Source organism: Phaseolus vulgaris, chromosome 10 (assembly GCF_051622355.1).
Source record: "Phaseolus vulgaris cultivar YP4 chromosome 10, ASM5162235v1, whole genome shotgun sequence".
Classification (NCBI taxonomy): domain Eukaryota; kingdom Viridiplantae; phylum Streptophyta; class Magnoliopsida; order Fabales; family Fabaceae; genus Phaseolus; species Phaseolus vulgaris.
The window spans coordinates 1,952,119-1,974,431 of NC_143507.1; the positions used below are offsets into that span (position 1 = coordinate 1,952,119).

At 34.6% G+C, this 22,313-nt stretch overlaps 1 protein-coding gene across 10 annotated transcripts; it reads right to left on the bottom strand.

The window, feature by feature from the left end:
* Positions 1-1,357: 1,357 nt before the first annotated feature.
* On the bottom strand, positions 1,358-22,313 carry ESP4 (HEAT repeat-containing protein). 10 transcript variants are annotated; one of them, XR_016516249.1, is made up of 29 exons: positions 21,897-22,313; positions 21,336-21,495; positions 20,364-20,456; positions 20,173-20,278; positions 19,899-20,067; positions 19,235-19,409; positions 16,308-16,436; positions 14,605-15,159; positions 13,827-14,441; positions 11,647-11,715; positions 10,402-10,486; positions 10,072-10,323; positions 9,763-9,810; positions 9,548-9,685; positions 9,265-9,426; positions 9,110-9,172; positions 8,917-9,024; positions 8,745-8,828; positions 8,621-8,668; positions 7,207-7,281; positions 6,578-6,673; positions 6,424-6,504; positions 6,268-6,339; positions 4,032-5,958; positions 3,792-3,919; positions 3,097-3,141; positions 2,931-3,014; positions 2,148-2,251; positions 1,358-1,965 (listed from the first exon to the last, which is right to left on the bottom strand). XR_016516249.1 is itself a non-coding variant. In XM_068621394.2 (28 exons), exons 1-27 carry the CDS (start codon positions 22,118-22,120, stop codon positions 1,716-1,718), a joined length of 4,122 nt encoding a protein of 1,373 aa, XP_068477495.1. In that variant the 5' UTR covers positions 22,121-22,313; the 3' UTR covers positions 1,358-1,633; positions 1,713-1,715. The 10 variants fall into 10 exon arrangements, 2 of the variants coding, with proteins under 2 accessions (XP_068477495.1, XP_068477494.1); XR_016516247.1 differs by lacking the exons at positions 3,792-3,919; positions 4,032-5,958 and having other exon boundaries at positions 1,358-1,633; positions 1,713-1,965; positions 6,578-6,684; positions 9,763-9,803; positions 10,402-10,518; XR_011082037.2 differs by having other exon boundaries at positions 3,792-5,958; positions 10,402-10,518.

Consider the following 22,313-nt stretch of genomic DNA (forward strand, 5'->3'; position numbering starts at 1 on the left):
GAAATTTATTTTAATTTTGTGTGACAGAAAGAAAGTTATTAACATCAATAAGTATATTTTATTTACTCGACAAGTTATCAGAAGAAAAAGGTATAAAAAATGCAATTTTATATATAAAAAAAATATTCAATGCGTAATGATTAAGTTATAACTAGGATAAATGTGTTAAAATATCATGTTAATTATTAACTAATAATACATATTTTTTAATTTCCCCATACACTTGAGTTATATAATAATTTTCCATACATATACTAATTTATTTAGGGGACGTTTACAAGCGTTTTGTTTTTCTGACAACGTTTTAACTACAAAAAGGTTGACCTTATTTTCAATTTATTTCTATTTGTCTTAGAATGTTACAAGAAACAAAGAAAATATAATTCAGTGTCTCTGATGCAAATTTTTTAAAATGGGAAAAATTGAAAAGAATGAAACTTTCCTGTAATTAAAAAATAAAAACAGAAAATAAACTTACTAGTAAACGTCTCCGTAATGTCCTTGTGTTCGGTTTGGCATTAAAATATGAAGCACTAAGGTTCAAACCCCATTTGTAAAATCCGTCAGCAAACTAGTTAACTAAGTATTACACTAACTTTAATAAATATGAAAACATAATTTAAACGATACTAAAATCATCAATTTAAAGTGCAAGGAAATTAAGCCTAAATTATAAAAGATCATGTTAATGCTACATGTCATTGGATGATTGTAAGCCGAAAACAGATTTTGTACCTCACAAATACCACAAGTTCACTACTTGCTAAGCTCAGTACATCTATATATCGTTCAAATTAATGCTAACAAAATTAACACACTCCAGACATTTTGTTTCGTAGTACTACATAATGGTGTAAAAACACGAACGTAATTTCGCATTTTATGGATGAAATGGGTTCAAATAAATTAGAGATCAAAGTAACTGAACACAATTTCAAAAAGCGAATCTAGAGGTAGAGTATGGGTAAAAATACTCTGACCTTGTCTTAACCAGAGATACGGATGCGTGAGACAAGGCTGCTTCTTCCTGCACCTCCATACTTTCTTCTCTCACCTCCATAGATTTTCGTATTTCCAAAAATGCCCCTCTGTAATATTCTGGATTACATAATCCAGAAGTCATTTTTCAAATTTGTAATTAGCTTCCGGATTATATAATTCAGAAGTATTTTTTCAGATGCATGATTACTTTCCAGATTATATAATCCGGAAGTCTAAGTCTTTTTTCAAATACGTTTTCGAATTACATAATCCGGAAGTTATTCTATGGGGGTGACACAAGAAGAATAAAAATGTATTTTCATTTTGTGTATGGAGGTGCCAGAAGAAGATATGGAGGTGCAGGAAGAAACAGTCGTGAGACAAACGCTAAAAAGGCATCCACTGGGGAAATTAACATGAGTATATATATACACATTTTAGTAGGAACACATTATGTTCAAACGGAAAAAAACAAAATTGGGGCCAAAATACATTCCATTCTGATATACATTATTCCAACTATACATGTACAAGCTAGGTTGTTGCCTAATGCAATGGTACAGAGAAGGGTGCAAAAAAACCTGAGCAGATAGCCCAACTATTTAGCTATCTGAATGTGTTGATTATCAGTATTGGCTCTTCATTCTTGTGTCTGTAGAGAGATGATTGAGGTTAGTCTCGGTCAGGTCTAGGCTAATTCAACTTGAGACTCGCAGTTCATGGTTGCTTACATTTTAGCTAGCGGTAGATGATTCTTTAGACTTTTCTGTCACTGTGTCCTTGTCTGAGTTGCATGTCTCACCAGTCTGTGTTTGACTAGTTTGTGTCTGAGTAGTCTGTGTTTGACTAGTTTGTGTCTGAATAGTCTGTGTTTGACTAGTCCGTGTTTGAGTAGTCTGTGTTTGACTAGTCTGTGTCTGAGTAGTTTGTGCTTGACTTGAAACCTGAGAATCGGATGCAATTCCAAGAACAACCAGCATAGCCCTAAACACATTAAAAAACTCAGAATCAATGTTGTTCACAAACATAAACAGTGGCTACACCCTCTTCCAAAAAGATAAACAGTTTTTAAACAAGAATGAAACGAGTTCACCCTCAAAAAGATGTAGAGAAAGAAAAGAAAAAGATAAATTCATGGCATTGTTGTGCCTAGTGAATTTTTGAACCTCGGAAGTTTAGATTGTATATCTGGCTGGCTAGCATGAGCAATCAATGGTGCCTTCAAGGCAGAAATTCTATTTAAGGCATTCTCTAATTGTGCTGGAGGCAGCTGCTTGCAAGCATACACCACAAGAAAACGCATTAGAACACATGTTTTAAAATTTAAAAAGCTCTCAAAAAGACCATCTAAAATCAGAAACTCTAAAAAGAATAAGGAATGTGTACCCAAGAAAAAAATAAGAGGGGCTATATAATTAATAAGCATCTTTTTTCATTATGGGTACAAAAAAATTTAAATTAAATTAGTGAAAAATAAAGGAAAATGACCCACTTAAAATGATAATTAAATGTGAGCAATGCAGAGCTGCCATATGCACAAATGACGGGAAGAGCATGGCGTATGATGTACAAAAATGTACAATCTGAATACAATTAAGCTCGTTTCAAAAGCTCTCCGAAGAGCCACAAGGAAATGTACAAAGTTCTTATGATTTATTATAAAAAAAGTACAATTTGAAAGCAACAGCATTAAATTATGATATTAACTGTTAACCCAAGAAATCAACAGTGAAGTTTCTCTGTAGCTATTGTTCATATTTCGTGCAGAGCTCTTCCAGTACGTACAAGTAATTGATATTTTCATCTTAGTTAAGTTATACGTTCATCATATGGAACAGGTATGTAAGGGTGCAATAATGAACAGAGAGGGTGAAAACTAATTCAGAACTGTTCCGAAACTTGAAAAATTATAAGTTTCTGATAAGAGGAGTAAACACAGATAATAATACCTGAAGCAAAATGCCAAATGACTGTGGTTTTGTCAGCTGCACACACTTCAAGAATCCCACCCACAACTTCGGGTATTTCCATATCTGCAGCAGTTCATTTAGTGATGTGTAAGTACACTGAACAATAGAATAGAGTACAAAAAACATAAAACAACAAGATATGCACCTGCTTTGTCACAAGGCGAGAAAGAATCCCCATGATGAAGTCCACCTACAGCAGTTTATACAAGTCAATTATTTGTTCGAATAGACCAAATTCAAACCAAACACAGACAGATAAAAATGAACAATGGTAGAACGTTTTCAGTTAGAAAATCATCAATTAATCAAAACTAGCATATTAATGGGCAACAGGGAAAAGATAAATGGAAAAGCTTTACTGAATATATATTTGGGGCATCAAAACGAAAGTTGTACTTGAGAAAAAAAAAGAGGTGATATATTGACACCATGAATAGCAGATACATACATTTAACATTCTAAAATATTAATATTTTAATTATTTTTATTTTATTTTTTAATTTAAAATATTATTATATTATTATAAAGAGTTGTGAAGTGTGTGTAATTTACTATTTGTGGTGTCAAAGAAAAGTTTTCCAAAGAAAAAGTAGAGAATGAATTTGAAAGAGTATATTTCCCTTTCTTAAAATCTCATTTATAAGAATAACTTTGGATGCATCGAATACAATGTAAGAGACGAAAGAGAAGAGAATATAAAAATATATCTAGGACCTCGATACAGCACAGAGCAGACAATAGCTTTGCAATAATTCTATTTGTGTATAACCTTTAGCCACAAGACAAACTTTGAGATGATCAACAGTACCATCACTATCAACTTTGATAGCAAAATCCTACCTGCAACCAGCAACAAATCTCCCAGAAGGCAAAGTAACAAGTTTCCAAGTTCCACTGGTCTGAAGAACACTTATTTCATCAAGCATAGCTTGAAGCCAACCAGGATTAGCTAAGGCATCACCAACCGACTTTGGAATGGACATAGAAGAAATAGACGAAAGGCAAGTATAAAAGATTGAGATAGTTGATGGTAGCTTAAAGCAATATAATGTGGAGAAGGAATACGAGTAGAATGTATACCTTTACGAATGACAATGGGAAGACCAAGTTCAACGATCGAAGCCGGAAGGGGCAGAGGATCTAGCAGTAGAAGAGAGTCACCTGGTGGACGATGGGAAGTTTGAGGACGATTGCAAACTTGAAGAGGTGGTGGAGTTGGGGAATCTTTAGGTACACTAGACATAACAGTAGGAACAAAGACAACCGGAATATGTACTAGAGACACAGTTGGAGAAGATAAAGACTTAAAATAAAAAGAAGACTCAATGAAGATGACATTTGCAAAAATGAAACAGCAGTTAAGAGAAGGTGAGACATTTTTATCCTTTTTAAAATTTGGTGAACCCTAAACTTTTGCACACGCCTCATAAGCACGAAAAAATTGTTTTAAAGATGAGTGAATGGTACATCTGATAACAATGCATAATTGAGCATTAATTTTCAACCAACGAGAAACCTCATTTTCAGCAACATTAGAAACACATTGGGTAAGATGATCAACATAACCTTAACAGTTAAGCCATAATTTAATATTTGAGGCCCAAGTGTTATAAGTAGTTCCATCCAATTTCTCAATGGAAAAATGAACATTGAGATAATTAAAATAAATAGACGGATCAGGCATAGTAGCAGTGAAAGAAGACATATATGACAAGGGCAGATCCAATCACCGACACAATCGACAGCAGAGGCGAAGACGATATGAAAACACCGATGAAAAGTAGGTTCACCCAAAAAATGAACCCTAACCCTATGCTCTAGATATCTATTAAGAATATAGAAAATAAATATAGGATTAATATCCATTGTGTAAAATGCACACATTGGGTTGTTTATTTATAGATGGAAATAATAACATAATAACATAAACTATGGGCTAAGCCCATTACCTTCAACAATATTCTTAAATATTTCTACTTTGAAAGAGTTGGAACACAAAGGATGCGTGTTGCCAAGTTCCTCATAGAAGGAACTTCCTAAGCGGTTAAAGTTTGATCTCAAACATCATCAAAATCAAGATTCATTGCCCGAAGGATCATAGCCATACAAAACTTATCCAACTTCTTTTTTTATCTCATCTAATGAGTTAACTTCCAATAACCTCTTCAATTCCTCAACTATAGATTCAGGAATAAAAGACATCATGTCATTATTAGATTGCTTGAGAGAAGCCACATGGTTAGCATAATCATAAAGGCATTGGATATCATTTGCACAAATATGACGGGCCTTTGTCCAAAAGGAATAATAGGTTTTGAATGACCTGAAAGTGCTCAAAATATTGGGCTCTACTGATTGCCAAAGTAGAGAACAAGCTGAAAATCATTTTTTTTTCACTATTGAACTTGATCTAGTGGTACTCTACTCCCAGCTTCTAAATAATCATAAAAACCATGGCCAAGGAACCAAAGTTCAATTGAGGTAGACAAAAATGGGTAGTTTTTCCCATTTAATTTCTCATAAATTAAAAGTCCCAAAAAAAGAGAAGATAATCACTTAATACATGTTGAAATAAGGTAGAGACAAGGACATGATCACGTAATGTAACAAAGAAAGAACAGAGAATAACCCTAGGGCTTCAAGAGAAAGAAGCAATGAGCAACTCTAGATGACCCACCAAATAGTACCGAAATGAAGAGAGGTTGTAAAATAGCTCAGAAGACTACAACAAATCAAACCATGGTGGTTTGGAAGGATTCCGACCATTGGAAGGTAGCACGTGAGACACACACACTTAGAGAAACCAAGGTAACAGTGTGTGACAGCACATCAGTCGAAAAAGGAATTTGAATGAACAGTCACCAGGGTTGGGTCGCAATCAAAGCCGCACCAGACCCAGGCATTGACAAGCGAAACTCCAACGATGGACAATGACAGAAGGTTGTGGTGAGTGACAGAATGGCAATTTCCTGCTAGCCAAAGCGGGATTGATATGCTCCGCTACCAACTTGAGAAAAAAAAAGTGGAGAATAAATTTCAGAGAGTGAATTTCCCTCTTAGGATCTAATATTTATAGAACTTTTGATACATTAGATACAATGTATGAGAGGGAAGTAAAGAGAATATGAAAAGATATAACTAGGAACTAGGTGGAACACAACACACAATAGCTTACAATAAATTTTATTTAAGACTATTTATTCTAAGAGTAGTAAAGAATCAACTAATAGTAGAATTCCTCGATTCTAGTCTATAATAAATAATTGAATTCCTTTATTAACATTATAACATTTCCCGGGATATGTATGGTCCTTACCAGCGTTGGAAAAGCACCAATTGCTTGTAACACTGTACGCATGAATAATAAAGGAGGAGGAATTTGCTCAACCTGCATTAAAAATCATTTGCCATGTGAGATCAACTAACTTGCATAGGCATTCAAAACTTATAAAACAATTTTCACATAACACACCAACTGATTCAAAACTCTGGCAATAACTTCCTGCGTAAAAGTTTGTCGCTGCTCAAAACAAGCATTGCATGCATCTGTCACCTGCATATAAAAACACTTGGTTGTGAAAAATGTTTCATTTTTTAACAAAAACCAAATATCATCACATACCTACCTTTTTCAAGGGAATTCCATCCCTTTCAGGATCAATTCCATGAATTGCAATTAAAACTTCAGCCGGAGAAAGCACCGGACCAGATTGTGATGATCCCTGTGAAAGAACTATATAATTAATTCAATTACAAAATTGTACTCACAGTTCAGAACTAATTTTTTATTGAAGTGAAATGTATAATATCCCAAAGGGTTTGGTGATCATGGAAGTTAAAACTTAATACAAGCATTAAATTTCATGTGTAGGGCTAATCCTATCAAATGAAGCATTGTTTGTTAAACTTTCACAATAATTTTATCATAAACAGTATTTTAAAACTATAGCCATTATTGTGCCTCAAATTGCAATAGTTTTTATTTATTACTTTAACAGGAAATCATCATGGTCTTCCAGTAAACTATCTGGCATCACATTATGCATACCAAAAACATTTGATGAATTTTTGCAATTCCAAACTAATTTGTACAATTCATTCCAAGACACTGGCACAAAAACAAACAAGTTGCTCAGCAATTCATATCTTCAGTTTCATAACTCATACGGTATGAATTCTATCATCAATATACTAACTACCATGCTTGGTTGTAGCTCTCATTAAGCTCTATAACTATAAAGAAACAAATCCTTACCTGTAATATACGACCAAGTGCTGTTTGGAATTTCTCCAAAGGAAGATTCACAATGTGAGGAAAAATCGGTATTACCTGTCAAATAAATTGTTCAAACATGTCCGCCAAATGAAAGGAATGCCATTCAAGATAATTAGAAAGTAAAAGAAAAAGTATATACCTAAGGATAAAACAATTCTTGCTCAAATGAAATCCATTAATTTTGTTATATTTATAGAAACAATGAAATAATCCTATATAATCAAGAATATCTAGATTATATATCCATTATTAGGAACATTTTTATTTATTCCCATATAATATCTTTGTTATCATAGGATATCAAATGTCCTCTATTTGCTGTGTTAATTCCATTTTCTCAATATAAATCAAACACTCGTAATGTCTTAGAAACACAGTTCCAGCTCAATATTTACATTTTCCAAGAGCCTTCTTCAAAACGTTTTGGAGGATTTTTCTTCGCGAACCTTTCTCCCAAGTTAGCATTCACGTTCTAGCATCGCTTCCAAGAAGTTTTGTAACAAATCGTGATTCAAACCATACGATTCTAACTACATTGTTGTTGACTTCGTTCTTTATGTCCCTCATTGTTTTTTTTAATTTATTGTTTGTTACTCGATTGGCCAAATCTCATTATATTAATGCTACCTTGTTAGATCAAATGTCAAGTCAAACGATTGACATCGGATGTGAGTCACATGGTCTTTACTATGTCTCCCCATCACCATTGTTATGTACAACAGCGTATAGCAACCTCCTAGATTTGTTGCTCAAGAGAAAACATTTAATATGGAATGTCATCTATGCAAGCAAGTCCCTATATGGTTTTTGGCATTTCAAACTATCATCCACCAGTTTGGAATGATACATTATTCTCTTTTTAATTGTCATTCTCTCCAAGGATGTATCTATCTCATTGTATATGTGGACACATTGCTACTACAAAGCAAGGCAAGGAGGGCATTATACAACTAAGGAAAGGATCAATTATATTTGTTGTACTCATGCACATACGACTTATATGCTTCAGCTTGAGGACCAAGGATCAATTATCTTAGTACTCACATATGCACATACAACTTATATGCTTTAGCTTGAGAAAGAGTATTATAATTATAGAAATAAGAAATTGGTCCTATAAAATCAAGAATATCAAGATTGTATGTATTATTAGGAATGCTTTTATTAATACTCATGTCTTTGTTAATACAGCATATCAAATATCCTATATATATTGTATTGATTCATTTTTCTCAATATAAATAAGGCACCTTTGTTGTTTCAAAAACAAACGGTTTCAGCCTAATGTTTCTCTCTTACCTAGAGTTTAACATTCTTGATATAAATAAATCATAATTTTATAAAAAAAACAACAATGAAATTTACATCCAATTGAAAGAATAATAAAGAGTACCTCGTCATTCGATAGGAATGGTAATACTGGAATAAGAACCTCTGCATCCTGTATAGAATCAACCGACTATTAGCCATAATCCTGAGTTTCAATGTGAAACTGCTAAGACAACAGTTCACAATACCTTGAGTTTTGAATCATGCAACTTTTTCACAGTGCTTATTAAATCCTTAGAAGGGGTCGTACCATCTGTAAGTGTATGCAACACCTGACATTTCAATGTAAAATTATCAATATTCAATATATTTCAAAAAAATTCAAACAAATGAAAAATTATGCAAGGTAAAACAGTAAACCTGCATTAGAAGATTCTCGCTTCCATTTGGAGGATCCGAAATAGTTTCAAGAAGATCCAAAGATGAGCCCATAGTTCGTACTAGAATAGGAATTTGTCGATGTACTGCCTGCAGGATACAAGTAATAATGTAACTTATTGACAGAACAATAGTTGATAATATTCACTAGACCCCGTATTTTAAAAACCGAAACCTGCTTTACTGCCTTTGATGTGCTTCTATAGATGACAAATACTTGGCGAAAGAGAGAATGTTTCTGCCATCATAAAGCATCCATATGTATTACTTCTAATCAAATAACAGAACATAATGCACCAAAGGATGTCTACTAGGAAAAATAAACAGTACCTTTGTACACAAAGCAAAAAACAATGACATGCACCTCTGAGCCTCAGAAACTGAATCTGGTGAGACACTCTCAGATGTGCATGATTGACGATTATCTGAGACATCTTTAGTGCTGCCACTCAATGATGATTGTTCGTTTGAAACCTTTTCAACATCAGGTCCCTGGAAATGAAAAGGGAAAAATAAACTATCATATCCAGTCCAGTTCGACAACAAAATGACATTAACTTGCCATCCAGAGGACTCATGAAAAAAAAAAGTAAATCCATAAATGTGTCAATACCTTTTGTGAATCAGCAATGGACCCTTCAGCATCTGTTAATTCAAACACATCATCACTTGTCACTGAGAAAAGCATTTCCTTTGCAAAATCTTCTATTTGCTGAGAAATGGATGACAAAGGATAAAGCTTATTTGCCACCTGCAAGAAGAGCTCAAATTGACAATGCTGCTATGCGGTCAACTAAATGATTCAACAGGAATTTATACTTAATGTACCAGACGTATCGCCTTCATACGCACTTCTTCCAAGTGATGCACTGCACTCTTTCATTTGAAAAGGAAAAAATCAAAATTAAGAGATCAGATGTAAGGCCAAAAAATTACAATTAAAAGGAAAAGCAAGGTTTGAAAATTCAGATTCTACAATTCAAGGAGAAAGGAAGGGGCAATTATCATCAAGCCACCACTTAAGTTTAATTTAGACATATGAAGAAAGAAAATCAATGTAGATTGTGGAATTATGAATAAAACCAGAATTAAACAAATAACATGAAAGTTTGTATAATAAAAGTAGGATAGAAAAACCTGTAGAGCAATTTGTAAGCAAGTATCTCGGATCGGAGGCCTAAGAAGAATCAAACTCCATACAGCACTTAGACCTTGAGTTACTCTATCCGCATTCAGTGAGTGCAACTCCTTTTCACCTCTATCCCCATTTCCCGGAGAACACATGTTTTCTAAAATTTTCAGAACTGATTTTGGTAAATAAGGAGATTCACCAAGCAATTTACTTAATGATTTATCTGAAGGTGGAAATGAATCTCTAAGTGCTTCTGCCTGCATTTGAAGAGAACCAAAATCTCAACTCATGCCTTGCAAATGGAGACAAAAGAATCAAGATAGAAAAACACTTACCACTGTAAGGAGGAATTTTTCATATACAGAAGCTGCAGTAGTGGAAGAAAAGAAGTCAGGCTCCTCTTCAGCCTCACCAAATAATCTGTAGAGGACACGCAATGTCAACTCGTGTCCCTGAGACATTAGGTAATCATTGTCAACAGTGTCCATCAAGTCTATTAAGATATTAGATGTCCAACAACAAGATGTTTATAGTCATTCCACATACATGATTTAGCTTGAGAAACAACAGTGTCTGTCAGCAATCATATTTTATTATTCCATATTTAGCAGATTATAATTATGTTGGACAGTGGTATGATTTGTACTCCACATGTACCTTCACAAGGTCTTTCTAGATGATTGAGCAGTCCAGTTTTTGATTAATATGCAGTCAGGGAATAGAAAACAATTATTCTTCAGCTTGAGGGGGAGTGTTGGAAAACAGGAGTAATTAATGTTTCTTATTTTTCTAAGTATTTAACTAGGTCCAATGCACTTTAGGAAGTTGTGATAGTTTAAATCTTCTCTTTGAAAAGAGTTGAAGCTATTTAGTACCTATGTAACCCTTCTGATTATTAATAGATCAATATGCTGGGTGGAAACCCAACTCGGGCCTATTTAGAAAACACACTCTGTCTTTCTTCTTGTCAAAACTGTTTAGGAAGTTTTATATTTTATCCTTATTATATTTTTATTTTGTATCACAGCTGTATCTTACTATTAATATTAGGATTATGTATTTAGAAACAATCCCACAATCATAGGGATTTGTTTCTCTAGAATTAGTTGTCCATATTTCCTAAAATAACTAGCAAGCTCTCATGTATATATAGGTCTAATGACCTCATAATTTATATAGAAGAAAATATTATTCCTTCTAAACTTGATACTTCTCAAACTTTGTTTCTTTCATTTATCAAATACCAATTCTAAATCTAATACAACTAAACAAGTTCCTTTAATCCTTATATTCTCCACCAGCATGGCAGACATTACTTTTTTGATGAAACATGTATGACAAAATTGAACCCATTTGGATGACGTATCTCTAATGAAGTAGAAAAGGCCAGGTCTCCAAGTTCAGATTTTCAAAATGCAATTGATCTAAGGAATCTACATTTTCAAAACAAGTTCATAATTGATTTTATAGAAATAAAAGTTTAGTCTCTTATAAGTATGGGTCACTGGTGAGAAGCTGCACCAAAGCTGATAAGTAAAAAAATTGATAGAGAAGCAGTAACATTTGAGACAAGAGCTCACCTCATGACTGGTGTAATCAATCAAAATATGCTGCTGTAATAGTTTCCATGGGTCTAATTCTAAGGGAAACTGCATGAACAGAAAGAAGAGTGCACGGTATCAATTACAAAGTGGTTGTAAGCAAATATACACACAAACCGTTAGAAGAAAGAATTGATTTTGGGATCTTAAGGATGTCTGTATTACATAAGTTGATAGAATTTAAGCATACAAAGAGAAAAAGGATGGTGACTGTAAGAAAATAAAAAAATCAAATATGAACAAATGAACAATAAGAATGCATTAAACTAATTAGTGATGAACTTTAGATCCTAATTTCTTGAAAATGAGAACTGTAAGACAGGTAACATGAAAACATTTAATATTTAAATTAATGCAATGGTAACAGTTAAAGGATATGGCAATCATAAATCATGTTAATCCTATTATGCTGGAGATAATATTTCATTATTGTACAGTTTTAATTACATTCCACAATTAGGAGGATAATTTGGAGGATTAATAGGCTAACAGTATATTTTATACTTATTGCACAGGATCATTGATCCTGAATTATAGGGATAGATTGTGTCTATCATAAATTAAGATTTTCGTTATTAAGTCTTTTGTATTCTATTCAAGAGCAATTGCTCTTCTATGAATATTATCAGAAACAGTTTTTCTAAATATGATATCAGAGCTCTAAAATCCTTGGGAGCCTTTGTAATCTCATGCACAGCCAGCATTGTTGCAAAACCACACCCATTTCTTTCTTCTACTGTATTCACCTGTGCAGCCTGCATTACTGCACACCACACCCCTTTCTTTCTTCCACTGTATTCCTTCTAGACCTGCAATACCATCGTGCAAACCTAAAAAATGTCCCCGATACTCAGAAAACCCTTAACCAATCACACAATTTAGGACAAGGGAGACGCGGTTGTACTATCATGGTTGTGGAATGCCATGACACCAGAGGTGAGTGATGTTTACATGTTTATTAAGACAGCTAAAGAGATATGGGATAGCTATAAAGCAAATTATTCCAAAGTTGGTGATGCTGCCCAAATCTATGATATTAAGATGAGAATCTTTAATACAAAACAAGGGAATTACTCAGTCAATAAGTATGCCCATACACTACAAAAAAAATTGCACTTGCAGATGGAACTTTCATTACAGTAGCTGGAAAAGGAGATATTATGATAAACCAGAATCTAATTCTGGAGGAAGTTTTGCATGTACCCAAATTATCTGCAATTTTATTTTTGTTCACAAACTTACTATGGATTTACAATGCTTGGTGTTTTTTAATCCTATAACCTGCCAATTTCAGGATCACAAAACGGTGAAGATGATTGGACTTGCTAAGGAAGACAATGGGCCCTACCTTCTAGCTTTGTGCATACAACTTATATGCTCCAACTTGAGGAGTATTAAAATTATGATTGTTATTGTATTGCACAGCTTTAATAAAGCTACTTTCCGGGTGCAATTACCTAGCTTAAGGGTAGAGTGTTATAGGGTATACCTTTTCCTTGTAATGTACTCTTTTCTCGTTCATATAAAGTCTATCCTGTCACCTACTATCGACCACCTATAAATATTTATTCTCACGCTCGAGATGTTCAGTCCTTGACATGAAGTGATGTGTTAGGGATCTCACATCAACTAAAGATATAGTCAAATTATAGCATATAAGTAGATGCAAACCTCACCTTAGAAGCTAGTTTGTAAGGTTGAATTAGACTTAAAGTTCACTTTCTAAGAGATCTTTGTAGAAGTTTACTCAAATTTCACCCACCACCCTATCTAGCTTAAGAAAGAAGGCTATAAAAAGGGGGTATACACATTAGAAAAAAAATACTTATGCATTGGATAAAAATGCAAAGTAGGACAGGTTAGTGTAATTTCTACAACTAATAAAGGCAGGTCTATATCATATCAGAAAACCTCCATGACATCATTTTAGTCTCCTCTAAAGATACCAGACGGGGTCCTAAGAAATTAAAGTCATTGTAAATTTCATCAACAGGCAACAGTTATAGAATACCAAAAAAGAATAAATAGAGTTGGATCTTCCATGCTTCTAAGGACCAAAAAACAGTTTAAAAAACTAAAAACTCCTACAGAGAGCACCTAACATTTGTCATTTTACAACTGCAATATAAAACTAGAAAATTTCTAGATAGGATTTTCACCTCAACTCCTAAATAAGCAAGTATCGAAAAACGGACTTTGGAGCCTCCAGCTGCCGCTATTTGCTTATATGCATCAATAATACGCATAAAACATGACTTTTGCAAATGATCCTTTTGTTCATCTTCAAGTTCAACAACTGGAGCAATCATCTTTGGCAAGACTAAACGCGAAGGCAACACAACTGAAGTAGCTGTTGATGATACCAAGCTATTGACATCTCTAACAGCCGCTTTTGGACTCAGCTCCTCAGATCTATCTGTTGATATTGATGGAGCTAAGTTCAGGGGTGACCGCAGATCCAAACTTGTATCTTGGTCTTGGCTGCCATCTTCTAGGTCCACTTCAGTGGAAGCCAATAAAGAAGGAGCAAAAGTTTCTGACAAGGCATCACTACGACCAAAAGAATCCAGGCCAGGAATTCCACTCTCTGAGTTTCCAACATCATGGATGTCAGGAGGCATAGTTGTACAGCCATTCTCTACTCCAGGTATACTAGCATCAGAAGTTGGAAAATCAGTAGGAGATGGTACATTTTCAGATACAAGATTCATGCCAGAATGAACAGCACCACTATTTACAGCAGTTGCAGAAATTTCTTCCTCCCCTTGTGACTTCTGCAATATGTATATCAAAGTCTTACTCAAAAAAAAATCTAAAAAATACGCTAAAAAAATAGACAGTCTAAATGTATAAATGAAAGGGAAAGATAGTAAAATTTAAAAATAAAAGGTAAGACCTAAAAACAAAAAATATCAGATAACTAATTAATTATTATACCTCAGCCTCATTTGAAACTGATTGTTGTGCATCAAGAAGGGAAGCTATTGGTGGGAAAGTACTAGAAAGTGACATAACAGCAGCTACAAATGATGGTGGATATTTAGCCTTGTCATCAGAACCAATCATACTAATGTCTTGCAGTTGTTCATTTCCTTCAGTATTAGGGTAACTCGGAGGTAAGTTATGCATATTTGCCATCACCACCTCAGCTAGCAAGTCAGCAGAAATACTTGAGATGAGAATCTCAAGATGCCCAACAGCTTTTTCACCTTGAGCAATCAAAGCACCAAATGTGGTAACAAGTTGCCGTACAGGCCCATTATCCACATCTCCTGTTGAAGATGTTGGTACATTTGAAGGAGTCTCATCCTGAGAGTTGGAAGTGGTATGTTCATCCAACTCTTTCTTAGGTTCTTCCATAGCATCAATTGTTGTCCTGACACGTTTTCCATGAACATCTTCAGCTAAATCACCTTCAATTTGTGATCCAGATCGTTTTCTTGACAAATCACTGTGTACTGAATCATCAGAATTTATTGCAGGTTCCTCTTCCTGAAAAAAAAGGTAACCAATACCATGATGTCCTGCCAGTATTAAATTTTATTTAAAATATTTCTCCTGATCTGCAATAATCCTTGTAACTAACCACAACCATTTCTTTTATTGCAACTACCAAGTTCAACTGTTTGGAAGTTTAACATTTGCTCCTATTTCAAAATATTTCCCATTGATGGTAAAAGCAAAGATTAAATTAAGAAGGCAATAAAACGGCTTCAACTTATTAAAAATAACAGCATTGGATTTAATTACATACTATTGGAAACATAAAAATTGAGAATGGAAAGGACATAACCCCAAAAGCAAACTCAAGTGAGGAAGACTGGCCAAGTCATTATAACAAGTACTTCAGCCATATTCCCAGCCAACATGGAATATAGGAACACCTCTCTAATGCATAGAACTGGGCATTTGCAAGTAAATATGCAAGACTAGACATTTGCAGTGGGGGGCCCAACTAGGATACAATCTAACATCAAATTAGAATTGAAAATGAACTAAGTCTATCTAAATTCTAAAGGGTACCTAAAGAGAATAAAACTGTCTAATTGATTATAAGTATATAAATGAAGGCAAACCTAACCTTACAAGGCAATTTTGTGAAGTTATGTAGGCTTAAAGACCATTTTCTAAATGCGTGGGAAAAAACAAAAAAATGACCTAAAATCCCAAATGACAATGTTCCACAAGAAATTTACTGAAGTGCCATTGGACAGGAAAATTTGTCACCAAACAACATACCGTAAGCAGCAGGACAGTGTTATTATATATAAAGCTTACACTCCATCAATGCCTTTCTTTTCATTGTCTTTATTTGGAGATACAAGAACACTAATAAAGTTGGAAATAAATAATTAACGTCATCTTAACTTTCTAAAGCAACAAAAATGATGGAATAAAACCCATCCTCTAAAACTAAAACTTCAAAAGAGTACCATACCATCTATGTCTTCTGTAAACAAAAAAAAGAAATTGAAACTATCAATTTACTTGTCTATCTATATATACGCATACAGCTAATATTCCATCCAGCCTATACACAATCACCATACTTACATGTTCAGAGATCAAATATGTAAGAAACAGAAGAATAATTAGTAATAATAAAATAAATAAACTTCTCAGGAAGAGGTGGTGCTTACCTTGATAACAGGTTGATCATCCTTCTCTCTCTCCATGCTTCCATTACTAGCTGAGATTAGGTGGAACACCCGATCTGCCTTTCCTTCTGACTGTATTTCCTTTAAGGCCCCTGCCAAACGATCTCTCCACTACCAAAAAACAATAATCAGTTTTCCACAATAACACCATATCAGACATGTTGGAGATCCCACATATAATATCTAACAAGACCAAATGTCTTAAACATATGCACCAGTATTATCAATTGCAGAAATGGCCGAAAGCCAACAACATTCTATATCATTTAGCGTATAGCAATAGCATGCATCATGTGCACATAGAGAAAACAACATAATGGTTTAAATATGTAATATATATTAGTGTTATCGATATCGGATAACGGATCATATCGGAGACCCCAAAAATCCTTTATAAAGTTATAACAAAAAACATAACGGGTTATTGTGGAAGCATTGCAGTTAAAAGAAATATAATATAATATAATATATATATATATAAAAAAACAACTTCAAAAAAATACAAAACGTAAAGAAGGTGTAGTGGCTGTGGCATAGATAAAAAAATTTGGTGTGTAGTTATAATGTTTTAAATGGGCCCAAAAAGCCTAATTTAAGTAATTTGAGATAAAAGGCATATTGTCAATAGTAGTACTAGTAAATGAAGGGAAAAGACAACAATTACCAAATGTATGATCAATGATCAATTGCACCAGAGACAATGACCCAGGAATATTGAGACAAGCAGATAAATTACCAATATGCCCCACTAAGATAGTCAGCTAGTAGCTTGGTAAGTCTCACCATTCGATGACGTCTTCATATGTTGTTGGAGTCATGCGAGGCAAACCAGTTCTTAGTGTAGGGGCAACAAGTTACTAAACAATAGATGTCTAGCCATGTAGCACAAACACTGACGCATTGACACGCATAATCTCCAAAATGTAAGACAAGAACACGGATCTATATATTATATCATTATGAATTGCATAAACTAACAATCAAGATTTATGTGAACAAGCATGGTTGTGTTTTTTCTGTGGCAGAAAGATGTTTCTCATGACTGGTTCAAAAGGATTTGTTCCTTATTTCTATAACCATAATAAAAATCTATACAATAAGTTTGAGCTTTTAGAAAATCATTGTATTTGTCCTTTTTAAAATTGTGTTGGAACCGTGCTAGAATTGTCAAAGATCCAAAAAATATTTTTTTAATTCGAAACTTCATTGATACGTGTCATACACATGTCAATGTCCGATACATGTGTCCAACACAGACACACCATTTAAGAGGCGTGTCCGAGCTTCATGGATGTCTAGGCAATATTGAGTGAATGAGGGGGTTTCCCATACAACTTCCAACACTTATCAATAGTATGTCCAATGCAGTCACAATGTTCACATTTTGGGCAATTTTTTAGAATTACTTGTGCGAAAGCATCCAAAATTATTATTGTGATACAAAGGCAATATTTTCCCTACAGATGAAAAATGTGTCTTTATGTTTATTTTCTAAGGAATGCAAAGGAGCACAAATGATACAAAAGTCATGGTGAGGTTTACTGGTCATCCCAAAATCTAATGACAGGTAAAAACATACTCTTGTGGCAAGGCATACAAGTCCAAGGTCATAAAAAAGGTATTGTGGTTCTCCAATTCCTTTACATTTTCATATGATGAAACTCATTAAAATCATATAAGGCAGCAAGAAGTTGCCCAAGATAAGCAAACATAAGGCCCTCAAATTGTCATGGAGCAAGAAATGTCAAGAGATTTGGTACACACCATACAAGCATTGTGTCATTAGTATAAAAGGTAGGGGTCTCACTCTAAACTAGTGCAAAAATCTCATGGGAACGAAAGATATATTTGAACAAGTAGTGAATAGTGGATTTAATAACACTACATAATTGAGAATCAATCTTCATCCATTGTTCATGTTCTTATGTAGGAATGGATTCAACAATTGCAATGAGATGGGATTTGTATCCCAAACCACTTAGCTATAACCCAATTTCAGAGGCCCAAATGGAAAAGTTTCACTTGTCCATCTCCTCAATACTAACAATATGGTTAGAAAATGTGGGAGAATTTGCTTTGGACGTTGAATAATTGCTAAAAGATTTTTCTCAAAAAAATTAAAAAATAATAATTAAATAATCTAAGAGAGAAAATGGATCGAACCACCAAACAAACTTCGATGGAGCAATCACCACACAAATACAATTGCACGAAGGAGGTGTATAGGGAGTAGTTTTGTCGACCATCATGCATCATTGTATGCGACGATTGGAATTGTAAAGCTGCAAGAGTAACGACACGTGTGAAGGTATGTGGATGGATCTTCGTGTTGGTGTTTGTATAGTTAGATAGATTGGCTCAACATGATCCCAACCCTATGTTCACTGAAGCAGATGGATGACTCCAGAAAAGTTGCCAAAGACATCACTGAAATTGTGCACATTAACCTAAGAGAAAGGTTTGGCAAAAAAAACCTTTGAAGACAATGGGTCTACCGAGACAACATGACTTTGAAATAGGCTTTGAATATCATGTTGAACTATAGGAGAGATACATTGAGCTAAAACCATATGTTTCTGGGACAACGCAAATGCTTTATTTATATTGAGAAAACAAAATCAATACAATAAATAGAAAATATTTATATCCTTTGTTAATAAAGATATTATATAGAAATAAATAAAAACATTCTTAATAATACATATATAATCTAGATATTCCTTATTATAAAGGATTTGCACCTTATTTCTATAATTATACCACCTAGGAATATAAAAGTATACCTTGTAACATGCTATCTAGAAATTTATAAACATTGACATCAACCCAAAGCAAATTAAACAATAAAACTAAACTTTACACAACAAGTAAACACTGTATGTTAAACACATTTCATCTAATAGAATTACCGGAGCAGCACTTGGATGTGTACATTTCGAGCAAGTAAGAAAGGCATTCTTCAAAGCAAGATGTGCAGCTGATACACAAAACCCATTAATGACAGAGCTAGAAGGTTCCAAACTGAGTAAAACGGGCAAGATGCGGCCATAGAATGCAGGCCTTTCATTTGCAATTGCTGAAAGACTGGAATAGACCAATAACAAAGTCAATACTAAGAAAGTACCAATCAGACCAATGAATTTACAGTGTTAAAAGTTAGTAGTAATTGAAGATAATAAAAATAATTAATTTAACAGTCTTAGACAGTCCTTAGATTTTCAAAATATGCATCAGTTCTCTTCCAAACAAAAACCATTCAAATAAGATGATTTATATTAGATTAAAAGAAGTCCTCTCTCTCTTCACCAGAACATGCATGCGCATGCGCAGGCGTGACTGAGTAAGAGAACTGATCCAATATTGACCAGCTGATCATCACAGATGTGTAATCAGGAAGTTCTAACCAAGTAGAATTTTCTCAATTCATGTGTGTTTGTGAGAGTATGCAAGCAAATACTGACCATCTGATTGTCATAATGCATGTTTCATAAAGAATAAAATATAAAGTCATGTGACTTTTTAAGCAGTCACATAGGCAGAAAATCAAAGGGTGTAAAAGAAAATATCAACTACCTTTTAATCAGCACAATGATAACTGAGTTACTAAGGGACTTCACATATGAAAATCTGAGTTGATCAAGCAAGAGACCCAAACTTTGGCTTGCTTCAATTTTCAAATCTCCAATATTGAGTACTGGATGACCCCGCCTGAGCCATGATATATTAAATTCCACAGGCTTTCCTACAAAAAAAGTGAGAAGTCATAAAAGCACATAATTTAAGGATTAGAAAAACAAAAGTTTGGCAGGACCATCTTTTTTTCCCAACCAAACTCAAAATGTAATACCTTGACGAGAAGTGGGCTCTGAGGAACCACTAGGATCAGGAGTGTAAAGACGAATAACTGCCTCAACAAACTTCAGTGCCAGCAGCTTTGCACCACCACTTTCATGCTTTCAAACATGTTACGAAGGACAACCATCAGATCATAAACCAAAACAGGGAAATTTCAGACTTTCAATGAGAGCAATTACTTACTTGAAAAGCTATTGAGTATACTTTGTCTTTGAATTTAAGCATCCATTCCCATCCAGATTCAAGTGCACCATCTAAATCACTAGAGTATAGACCCTAACACAAAATAAAACCAGAATGGGAATGTTCATATCTTCAAATGAATACCAAGTGAACAATAAAAGATGAGAGATAACTACTATCAGATGTTAAAATCCTTTTAAAGTGTAACTACGAAACATTTGCCAGCATTTTATTATTCATCTCCTGATTTCTATTTTGGTAGAGACCAGGAAATTATGAATAGCATACTTGCTTCATAACTTTATATAAGATGTTCTAAACTCCTAATTATAATGCTTTCATTGATAGAAGTCAAAGGCTTTCAAAAACTTTGAAGCTTAGTACCAGATTTCGACGGTTGGCAGTCCCTGCGGACATATCATAAACCCAAGAAAAACTATTAGGGTATTAACTAATAATATCACCTTCCCTCACTTTCGCTGTTCTTGACACAAATAAACATCAAATTCACTAACCAATATTTCTGTCACTTTACAAAGGTTTAAATTACAATTGCAGCCACAGTTGCATTTTCTTGCCATCCTTGACACTGGGAAATTACAGGAAAACATGGTCACAGTTGGGGTCATGATGCAATCACAGTGAGCCAAAAAACCTTAAAGTTGTGACCAATATCTCAATTGCGGACCTTTTAAAACCATGATTCTCTTCCAGAAGGTACAACATTACCTATCAATGAAATCAACCTAACATGTCTCCCAACATGTGGAAAATCAAAATAAAACTAAATACTCAAATTCCTATTCAATTGCTCAAACTTCAGAACAAATTCACTCAACCCAAATCCACAACAATAAGCAACCACACCAACACAGCCAAAAACAACAATATGTGAACCACCACCAACCACACTCATCACCAATTTCGTTGCAAAATCGTAAACTCATCCCCCTCTCAAAACAAAGCACGCACCTGAACCACAATTTTCTCAAGTGTGCCACGAAACAACTGAATTCCACACTGAAGAGCTTGCCGAACCACTGCCGGTGTGTCGTCATCCAGTACATCAATTAGCATAGGCACAATGTCAGACAAGAACTCCGTGTTCTTCAATCCAATCTCACCAAACATCCTGAAATAAGAAGAAAAAAACAAAGAGGTCCACCTCAAACTTCAATTCCATGCGCCAACGAAAAAACATAAAAGCTTTAGAGTGTGTTTGGATTAAAGGTCAAAATAATGAAATTCATTTTGGCTGCTGCAGTCAAACCCAATTTCACAAAACCATAAGTCTGGTTATTGCTATAGATAAAATTAATTTTATCTCGGAACATCCGTTAGACGAAGTGACAACCAGTAGCATTTACATGAGGTTGAAAATTTTAGCCTATGCTTTGCAGAAAACTTGGCATTGAGATAAAAAAAACCTCATTTCCTCTACACTCAATTTTAGGCAAAGTTGGAAATAAATTTGGCCAACGCCCATCCAAACACAGACGGAGAATGGCGAAGAGAGAAAGGGAAAAGATGTACTCGGTGATAAATTTGCGCACGGGACCGAAGCGATCCGAGTGGAAGAGGAAGAGTGAGGGTAGGAACTCGGTGAGGAGGACGGGGTCTTCGGGGGGAAGTTCGTGGCGCAGTTGGCGCAGGGATTCGAGCTTGGAGGGGATGTCACTGGCCAACTTGGCAGCGTTGACGAGACTCGCAAGCTTTTCGCGCGAAGTGACCGCCATGGACATGGTTTTTCCGACCATGGCTCCGAGAGAAGAGGAGGAGAAGGAGCGAGAAGAGGCTAGTTTGGGAGAATTTGCATGGAAATCTAGAGGGCGAAGGGATCAGTGTCGTTTGTTTGTTCTAGGGTTTGGGTCGAAGAAGAGGGAGAAGGGGTGTTTGAAAATGGTGCTGCAAGGAATGGATGAATTTTCTTGATATTAATTTAATTATTAC

Excerpts from the sequence above, each read along its gene's own strand:
- ESP4 (XM_068621394.2), bottom strand. The coding sequence starts at position 22,120 with ATGGTCGGAAAAACCATGTCCATGGCGGTCACTTCGCGCGAAAAGCTT. Across the intron at positions 20,068-20,172 it reads AGAGCCCACTTCTCGTCAAG|GAAAGCCTGTGGAATTTAAT; the intron begins GTATTACATTTT and ends CTTTTTTTGTAG. Across the intron at positions 16,437-19,234 it reads CACATCCAAGTGCTGCTCCG|TGGAGAGATCGTTTGGCAGG; the intron begins GTAATTCTATTA and ends GTTTTTTGGTAG.